General features: G+C 38.6%; 1 protein-coding gene across 1 annotated transcript; it reads left to right on the plus strand.

Annotated features, from left to right (window-relative positions):
* The first annotated feature begins 336 nt into the window (after positions 1–336).
* LOC149170608 (Endomembrane protein 70 protein family) lies at positions 337–3,275 on the plus strand. Its single transcript, XM_089423933.1, has one exon. The coding sequence runs from the start codon at positions 716–718 to the stop codon at positions 2,702–2,704; it is 1,989 nt and encodes a 662-aa protein (XP_089280059.1). The 5' UTR covers positions 337–715; the 3' UTR covers positions 2,705–3,275.
* The last annotated feature ends 7,071 nt before the right edge of the window (positions 3,276–10,346 follow it).

Here is a 10,346-nt window from a genome sequence, read left to right on the forward strand (position 1 = left end):
AAAAAAATTAGTGATTGAAAAAACAATAATTATTTTTACCAATCTTCCCGCCGCCCAAAAAACTTACCACGGCCCTCGCCCCGCCTCCCCCCCCCACAATTACCATTTATTAAATATTTTTTATTCGCAACAATCTTTGCATGAAAGAACGCCAGCTAGAATTTGACCAAGAAGTTAAAAGTGAATTCCAACTAAACCCAACTTAAGTTCGACCCCAGGTTAATCTCCACGCGTCAACGTCTCGTTCGACGAGGTTTCACAGCATGTTAAAACTCCCCTCAGATCTACTATTCAGGGTTAAAACCCAACCATAAAGGGGTCAGAGCATCCAACGATAGAGCAGGAGAAGCACAAGCGGTCGATCCGAGTACAAACTTATATATGTATATATATTTATTTGTTTAGAACTCGGAAAGCCCAAATAAGCTATCCCAAATTCAAGCAATTTGGGGAAGTATCCAGTTTTGTTCACTTCAGATTTGTGGATTTTGAAACCCTAGCAGGCGGTTTGTGGCCTCAATAGATCAGTAATCTTCGTCGGGGAAGGGCAAAATCCTATTGTGTGGAATCCCATCTCGTTTTTTCTGCTGTGGAATCGAGGCCGGCGGATAGAGTTTGTTATAATTTGTGAAAATCTGGTTTCTAGATCCCGGATCGAGTTTATTCAAGGGTATTTTCAGGGTTGAAGGCGAATCTGAAATCGACCCAGGGTCAGATGGGTTCTCCGATGGCGAGCAGATCCATACAGATGAGTATAGCTAGATCTCTGTCTATTGTTATTTTGTTATTTGCTTCTGTCTGTGATGGGTTTTATTTACCTGGAAGCTATTTGCACACATACACTAAAGGTGAAGAATTGACTGTTAAGGTCAACTCCCTGACATCAATAGAGACTGAACTGCCCTTTAGCTATTACAGTCTGCCTTACTGTAAACCCCTAAATGGCCCTAAAAAAAGTGCAGAGAATTTGGGTGAGCTTCTCATGGGTGACCAGATCGAGTCTTCCCCCTATATATTTCATATGAATACGAACGAGTCCTTTTATCTTTGCACTACTAAACCCTTAAATGAACAGGAAGTAAAGGTTTTGAAGCAAAGAATTGATGATCTGTACCAAGTGAATCTGATCCTTGACAATCTCCCAGTCATGAGGTACACCAAACAGAATGGCATAACGATCAAATGGACTGGGTTTCCCGTGGGTGGTTATGACCAAGAGAAGAACCACTATATAATAAATCACCTGAAATTTAAGGTGATGGTCCATGAGTATGAGGATTCTGGGTTCAATTCTCTGATCGGTGCCGGGGATGAAGGAATGGGGGCTGTTCCAGCGCAGGAGAGTTCCAAGCAAAAATCTGGTTTTGAAGTTGTTGGATTCGAGGTCGTTCCATGCACTGTTAAGCGAGATTCGGCTGCGATCTCGAAGAATAAGATGTATGATACAATCCCTACTGTTCAATGCGAGCGGGAAATGCAGCAGGTGATTAAGGAGCATGAACAGATCTCTTTCACTTATGAGGTGGTGTTTGAGAAATCTGATATCAGATGGCCTTCACGTTGGGATGCTTATTTGAAGATGGAGGGTGCGCGAGTGCACTGGTTTTCTATCTTGAATTCCCTCATGGTGATCTCATTTTTGGCTGGAATAGTGTTTGTTATCTTTTTGAGAACTGTGAGAAGAGATCTGACCAAGTATGAAGAATTGGACAAGGAAGCACAAGCACAGATGGCCGAGGAGCTCTCTGGATGGAAGCTTGTAGTTGGTGATGTGTTTAGAGCTCCTAATCATTCAAAGCTTCTTTGTGTCATGGTGGGTGATGGTGTGCAAATTACAGGAATGGCAGTTGTCACAATACTCTTTGCAGCTCTTGGGTTCATGTCTCCTGCTTCAAGAGGAATGCTTCTGACAGGAATGATTTTGCTGTATCTTTTTCTTGGAATTGCAGCTGGTTACGTTGCTGTTAGAATGTGGAGGACCATACAGGGAGATTCTTCAGGTTGGAGATCTGTAGCATGGTCGGTTGCTTGTTTCTTCCCGGGGATGGTGTTTTTAATTCTTACCATTTTGAACTTTATTTTGTGGGGCAGTCACAGCACAGGAGCTATCCCTATTTCCCTTTTCTTCACCCTTTTATCCCTCTGGTTCTGCATCTCTGTGCCTCTCACGCTTTTGGGTGGATTTTTTGGGACCAGAGCTGAAGCCATACAATATCCAGTAAGAACTAACCAGATCCCTAGAGAAATCCCAGCCAGAAAATATCCATCATGGCTTCTTGTCCTGGGAGCAGGTACCTTGCCTTTTGGGACCCTCTTCATTGAGCTCTTCTTCATCATGTCTAGCATCTGGCTGGGAAGGTTCTATTATGTTTTTGGTTTCCTATTTGTTGTGCTTGTCCTACTTGTTATTGTCTGTGCTGAGGTCTCTGTGGTTCTTACATACATGCACCTCTGTGTGGAGGATTGGCAGTGGTGGTGGAAGTCATTCTTTGCATCTGGCTCAGTTGCTCTCTATGTTTTCCTATATGCAATCAACTATCTGGTTTTTGATCTTCGCAGCTTGAGTGGCCCAGTTTCTGCAGTGCTTTATCTTGGGTACTCCTTGATAATGGTGATTGCAATAATGCTTGCCACTGGTACCATTGGCTTTTTGACATCATTCTACTTTGTTCACTACCTCTTCTCTTCTGTCAAGATTGATTGAGGCCGATCTGGTGGTAGTTTTTGCGAGGAGATGCGTGAAAGGATATCTTGTTTGGGACAAAGCAGGTTTTCTCTTATGGAATCTCTCTCTGATGAAATTATCAATTATAAAAGGAGAATTGCGAAAGAGGATACTGTGCTCGTAGCCTGAAGCAGGGCTTTCCTTGAAAGCCTTGTATTCGGATTCAATTTTTCTTATTTTACGTGAACATTTAGGTATGTTTTGAATATATCTTTGCATCTTACATCGAAGGTAGCACTGCTCTGTCCTCTTCTGTATCCAGTTTTTTATTTGAATAATGTTTCTTTAATATTGTATAACTGACAGAGCTAGGTTTAGGGGTTTCTAGGGAGAGGTATTTCGGGGATATTCCCTCCTTACAAGCAAAAGGTTGATCAGGATTTGTCATGATATTTAGTTTTGAGTATATCGGATGATTAGAGGAGCAGATGCATAGCACAGTCTTCTGTTTTTATTTAAAATTGTTTAAAAATTATTCACTGTCCAGGGACAATGCCATGGATTTATTGATGTTAATGTCGAATTGGATAATGCAGATTGTTTTTCCTAATGTCTTATCAGATTTTTGAAGGATACAATAAGGTCTTTCATTCCTGTAGCATTAGTTTGAAATTTTTCGTTTTGTTCTATGGCTTCACTTGATAGATGGTCTTTCATGTAATTTGAGTTGGAATTCAGAATTCAAATTAATTATGATAGAACGCTAATATAATTAAGAGCCAAGTTCTATTCAGAATAGAGAGAATGGTTCCGTTTTGGGCCATAATCCGAATGAGTAATTTGGTTTATGAAACTCCTAAACCGATTTGCTTGTTATTCATCTCTTTTTTTGACAAAACTACTATTTCAAGTAGTTTGAGTTGAAATTCAGAATTCAAATTAATTATGTTAGAACGCTAATATAATTGAGAAGTTCTATTCAGAATAGAGAGAATTGTTCTGTTTTGGGCCATAATCCGAATGAGTAATTTGGTTTATGAATCTCCTAAACTGATTTGCTTGTTATTCGTCCTTTTTTTATTCCTAGTCAAACTTAGCTGTTGGAAGATCTGCTCTCCCTATTTAACATGCAGCCTTGGTCTGATTTTTCAACTTGTCCTGACAATGAACCACACTTGTTGGTTCGAAACGCGTCGACAAATATATCATAATGTGATTTACGTCGAAATATTTTCTCATAACTTAAAAAACCAATTAAATTCTCTATTTTACTTAAATGAAATAAACGTGGCCACTGTTTTTTTTATTTCCCATATTTAATCCAGTTGTCTAGGTGCTGCCTCTGTCATTTATGTGTGACTATTGTAATGGGGAAAATTTGAATCATATTTCAAAGGAAGGGTTGTTTATATTGTTAATGCTTTTAACCTGTCATTCAAATCGTATTCCTTATGATCTTTGGAACACTATGAATGAGTATATTGATTGCCTTTTTGATCTTTTGTGTTATTATCCATGGATCAATGTATTATGAAAATATAAACTTCATTTTGGTCAGGTTTGTGTTCAAATCCTGCATGATGATATTTGTTAACTATGCAGCTAAATTTAGAAGAGTATGTAACATGGCTTTTTCCCATGAAATATCTGAGTTGCTATTCGAGGAATTCCAAAAAATAAAAGTTTTTAAGCATGCAATTTTCAATTTGTTGGCCTTGCCCATCGTGATTGTGATTGTGCTGAACTTTCAGATTTCATTTTTAGTAAATAATCAGGCTGGTCTTTCTCTTTCATTAATCGAGTGTTAAAGTTTCCAATGCCTTGCCTCAAATTCGTTGTAATTCTGTCTATATATAGTTGACATAGGAGTTGCCTAGTACTCAAAATTGCTCGACTATAGTCCATGTCACAAAATTAATTTTTGAACTAGAGTGGCCAGTTTTTGTTGGTAATTAAAAGCTGGTCGAGCCCCACCAATATCACAGGTACGAATGAAACTCACCTCTGGTAGGATCACTTTCAGTACACATTTTACCATTTGGGATCATAGTATATGTATTGCACCAAAAGAGATGAGTGAGGTGCCCTGTCATGTTCTATGCTATTAATAAAATGAAAAAAATTGGATGCCCAATAACCATTACTGCGTGTTTTTTAATTAACTAAAAATTGATATCAAACAAGAAGGGCAGCATCGCATCAAGTCCCTCACGTGAGGGGAGCTTCAAGAAAATGCATCCGTACGAGGCAGGAGTACCCAAATACAATCTAAGACCAACAGACAGTCAGGCTTTAAATCCATGTATTCTGTGTATTACAATCTTAAGACCCCTCGTACCCAAATACAATCTAAGACCAACAGACAGTCAGGCTTTAAATCCATGTATTCTGTGTATTACAATCTTAAGACCAACAGACAGTCAGGCTTTAAATCCATGTATTCTGTGTATTACAATCTTAAGACCAACAGACAGTCAGGCTTTAAATCCATGTATTCTGTGTAACATTCCTCCATGTATTCTGTGTAACATTCCTCGTGTCATGTGACTTAGCTCCATGGGAATTGAAGCAGTGACCTGCACAAAAATCAGCCATAGCACCGACTTAGAACAATATGTAGCTAGCAAAAGTCTGTTTGTGTAAAGTAAAACATTCAATTTCTTCATTTTTTAGTGTTTTTTCAAATTTGTAAAAAATAGTTCTTTGTTCTGACTAGGAGAGGCTATAAATAAAGAATCCAAACCTTGCTTTTCGAGGCTGTACAAGCTACAACACCTTTTTTACAGTTATTATGTTGCTTTGTATTATCTTCAATTACAGAAAATATGCCCTGCAACATTAAAAATACTGTCATGAGTCATAATCACTCTGCGTTTGTATATATAACATAACTCTCTGATATAAATAGTAAGTCCTTCCTTCTATCTATAGAAATAGTATTTCTCTCTGAATAATAGAGAAGTCGTCAATCTTAGCTCTAATTAGCAGTAGTTAAGAAGGAGCCTCAACCTATCAGCAGAATTACTTTTTATTTAATCAAATCGTATCATTGTTTTGTTTAATAAAATCATTTTCTCATTTCATTGGTTAGTCAAGAGACTTTGAAAGGGCTGCTTTGAATTTGAATAGGACTTATTTCTTTATTAGACTGCCTTAACTAAGACGCTTGGCTAGAAAGGAAGAAAGGAAGAAAGGAAGCAAGGGCTATTCCAGGAAGAAAGCAAGCATGTTGTCCTGTCTACTGATAGTGCTACTGGGCCGGGTAACCTGCTCTGGCTCGGATGCTACCTTTGCTGCTGGAACTGGGCACTTGGCTATACTAATGATTATTAGAAATATGAAAGGTGTCTAGTGGCAATAGAAGTATAAATGACAATGTCTAGTTGTTGGTTGAGCCTACTATATTGAGGTATAGCCCATGTTAGTATAACCTGTTAGTAGCACCTAATTGTTAACTGCACATAGCCCTCTCCCTAGTTCTATCCCCTTCCAGCTGAATGCCTCTATCTAGTCCCTTCCTGACCCTAATGGCTCTACTTCCCTGACGACTCTTTTCGTATGATCATCGAATTGTATATCAACAAATGTAATGCTTCATCATTCCTTCCAGTCAAGGTAGGAACGTGTGTTCCTTGAGGTTGGTTGGATAGCTACAACAGCTTGCCCCCTTGATGTTTGCCCGCTACTGGCAATTTACCCGCTTCACAACAGGACAGATCTTGCTCCCTGCATGATCCGATGAATAAATATATAATCTTAGACATTGAAACTAAGCCACGGGATACCCTCCTTGTAGGCCACATGTGCAATGTGGGTGGCGCGGTTCTTCACAAAGCTCTTTGTTTGGAAAGTATGTTCCCATCTCAACTCTAAAGTGACTTAGATTACAAACTACTCATATTGTTTTGTAAAACGATATTAAAAGTGGAATTGTGATCAATCAATCAATTCAATTCGTATTGTTTTGTAAAACGATATTAAAAGTGGAATTGTGATCAATCAATCAATTCAATTCACTTCGACTCTTTCCCTTTATAAGCACTACCCTCATTGCTCCCTTCTGCTTGTCAGTTCTTGAATGCATTATGACACGTCCAAGCTCAGTCATTGTGTACAACACAACTAACTGCAAAAAAAATTGCATTAAATGAGATGACATGCAGAAGTTAAGCAGACAGACAACAAGATGCAGAAGTTAAGCAGACAAGAAGATGCAGAAGAAAAATACCGTGAAAACAACAGTAATCTGGATGACGAAGAATACATCTTCTTGAGCATTGTTAAAACATTGCCGCTGGAAAATTTGGAATTGCTTTATTGCTTTAATCCTGGGTTAAGAAGATGATATTCCCTGCACCTTGATTTTCTCGGTTGTAAACGTTTGTGCAGCCTGTGCAATGATATGACGCTGGTGAAGCCGGTCCTGATTTTCTGCCAAGATAATTTGTTTAGGAGGTGCTTCCCAATTCAAGTTAGTGGGCAGAGGCTTTATTGATTATGAAATGTTCAACTAAGTGCATCTTGTGCAAAAGCCAGAAATCACAACGAAGCTGTCACTGATCCTCTCAACGAAGTTGTTGTCCGGGCAAGGTTATGCGGAAACTTGCCCACCAGAGATATGGCCACCACCCATTGCAACCCCAGTAGTATGGCCACCACCCATTGCAGCACTAGTAGTAGCGACCACGAAATTGAGTCCGAAAGCCTTGTTGATAGAATCTCCTCATCCTCTGTTCAGTTGAAGGGAGCAACATAGAATTGTGAGAAAGATCTCAGGATTTTTGCATTCCTTTGTTATTTTGGCGAGCCATCTTATCTTAATATGTACTCTCTCCATTGTAGCCGACTTGAATTTGAATTTGGGTGCTTTAGGAAAACTATCTTCTCTCGCAAAAATCTAACACCAAGTATCAATTAAATCAATTAAAGCATCTAGTTACCACCCATCGCAGCACTAGTAGTAGCGACCACGAAATTGAGTCCGAAAGCCTTGTTGATAGAATCTCCTCATCGTCTGTTCAGTCGAGGGGAGCAACATAGAATTGTGAGAAAGATCTCAGGGTTTCTGCATTCCTCTGTTATTCTGGCGAGCCATCTTATCTTATTATGTACTCTCCATTGTAGCCAGCTTGAATTTGAATTTGGGTGCTTTAGGAAAACTATCTTCTCTCGCAAAAATCTAAACACCAAGTATCAATTAAATCAATTAAAGCATCTAGTTGAAACATATTCATCCCATGATCTATTCTTTTTTTGTTAACAGAGGAATCTGTGATCTATTCTTTTTTTGTTAACAGAGGAATCTGTCAGGCCAGGCAGTAACTCTCCAAAGGCAGTAAAACTGATTCGTGTATTATTCCATAGGTAGGTTATTGTTATATACAATAGGAGTGATTGTTCAGTTCATCTCCCGATGACTGTTCACATTTCTAATTTATTTATTTACAAATTCCCTCAATCATGAAGATTAGGTGTCAATATTCCCCCCTTAATCCGAAGGGATGTTGGTGAGTCTAAGCATCATTCTGAATCGTTCAAGCTTTTCCTTTCCAAGTGCTTTGGTGAAGATGTCTGCAATTTGCTCATTTGTGGAACAATGACGGAGATGGATTGTTTTGGCCTCAACATGATGTCGAATCATATGATATTTAGTATTGATATGCTTTGTTTGATCATGGAACTTTGAGTTCTTGGCCAACTTTATTGCAGAGGTGTTATCAATCATGAGTGGAGTTGATTGTACTTGTTTTACCTGCAAATCTTCAAGAATTTTCCTGAGCCACACAATTTCTTTCGTTGCTTCAGCTGCTGCCACGTATTCTGCTTCTGTTGTGGAATCTGCTGGAACTGATTGTTTGCGTGATCTCCAGGAGACAACTCCTGATCCAAGACTCATAGCATATCCTGAAGTAGATACCCTAGTTTCTTTGTCTCCATCGAAGTCTGAATCAGAGTATCCAATCAAGCTGAAGTCGTCCACCTGTGTATACTTGATTCCAAGGTCTTGAGTTCCCTTCAAGTACCTTAGAACTCTTTTTGCAGCAGACCAATGTCCCTCACAAGGCTTTTGCATAAACCTGGAGAGGATTCCAACAGTAAATGAAATGTTTGGTCTGGTAGTAGTGAGGTAGATGAGACTTCCTACAAGCTGTTTATATTTTGTTGCATCTTCAAATTCCTTTCCTTCAATAGATGTGAGTTTTAAGTTTTGTTCCATTGGAGTAGAAAGAGGATTGCACTCTGTCATGCCAAATATGTTTAACAAATCTCCAATGTATTTCTTTTGAGAAAGAAATATGGATTTTGGATGTTGGGTTACTTCAATGCCAAGATAGTAATGAACATAGCCCAAATCAGTCATTTCAAAACTTTTCCCCAATTCCTTCTTTATGGATGCAATGTAGCTTTCATTGTTCCCTGTCATTAAAAGATCATCTACATATACCACAAGATACACAACTGTTTTGTCAACTTTCTTGACAAATAAAATTGCATCATCAAGATCAAAATGATTGAAGTTGAGTTTCAGAAGATGCTCAGTTAGTTTTTCATACCAGGCTCGCGGTGCTTGTTTGAGGCCATACAAGGACTTCACAAGTTTGCATACTTTATGTTCATGTCTTTTCACAGCAAATCCTTCAAGCTGGGACATAAAAACATTCTCTTTTAGATCTCCATTCAAGAATGCAGTTTTTACATCCATTTGATGGACTTTCCAACGGTTCTGAGCTGCTAGTGCAAAGAATGTCTGGATGGTGGCCCATTTTGCTGTGGGGGCAAAAGTTTCTTCATAATCGACCCCTTCCTTCTGTGCAAAACCTTTTGCCACAAGCCTAGCTTTGTGCTTGTCAAGTGAGCCATTAGCTTTGTATTTGTTCTTGTAGACCCACTTGCAGCCAATTGGTTTGGTTCCAAATGGAGGATCAACCAGCTTCCAAGTGCCGTTCTTTATGAGGGTATCATACTCTTTTTGCATCGCTTCTTTCCATTCATTATGAGAAGTAGCTTCTTTGAAAGAAGTTGGTTCAAAACTTGTAGACAAGTTCAATTCACAATCATAAGTAACATCCATATCAACAAGTGAATTAGAGTCATCTACATCACTTCCATTTTGTTGGTTTGAGTTTCTGGTTCTTGTTTTTCCAATTTCATCAGGATGAACACTTTCAAGTGTCTTTGTCAGCCACTTCGGGGGACCTTTCTGAGATGGTCCAGGCTGCTCTGTTGATTGAATTGGGATTGAATCAAGATTGGGTCTCCCAATTCTATCAATTACATCACTTAAAACATCATCCGTTGTTGGAACCAAAGATCATGAGATGTTTTACCGAAGGAACATGTTCATACCACAATTCATAAGGAGTCTTGTTTCTTATAGCATTAGATGGACATCTATTCTTTATATATGTAACACATAGAATAGCATCAGCCCAAAACATTATCTTTACATTTTTGAAGAAAAGCATGGATCGTACCATATTCAAGATTGTTCTATTCATTCTTTCAGCTACACCACTCTGTTGGGGATTATAAGGCATAGTTGTTTGATGTTTGATCCCATGTTGGCGAAGATAGTTTTCAAATTCATTTGATGTATATTCTTTTCCATTATCAGTGCGAATAGACCCAATGAGATTGTGCATCATTTTCAATCCATTTATGAAAATTCTTGAATGTTTGA

The sequence above is a fragment of the Pinus tabuliformis genome, chromosome 4_2, assembly GCF_031772625.1.
Source record: "Pinus tabuliformis cultivar Carrire ecotype Pingquan chromosome 4_2, CPIR1, whole genome shotgun sequence".
NCBI lineage: Eukaryota > Viridiplantae > Streptophyta > Pinopsida > Pinales > Pinaceae > Pinus > Pinus tabuliformis.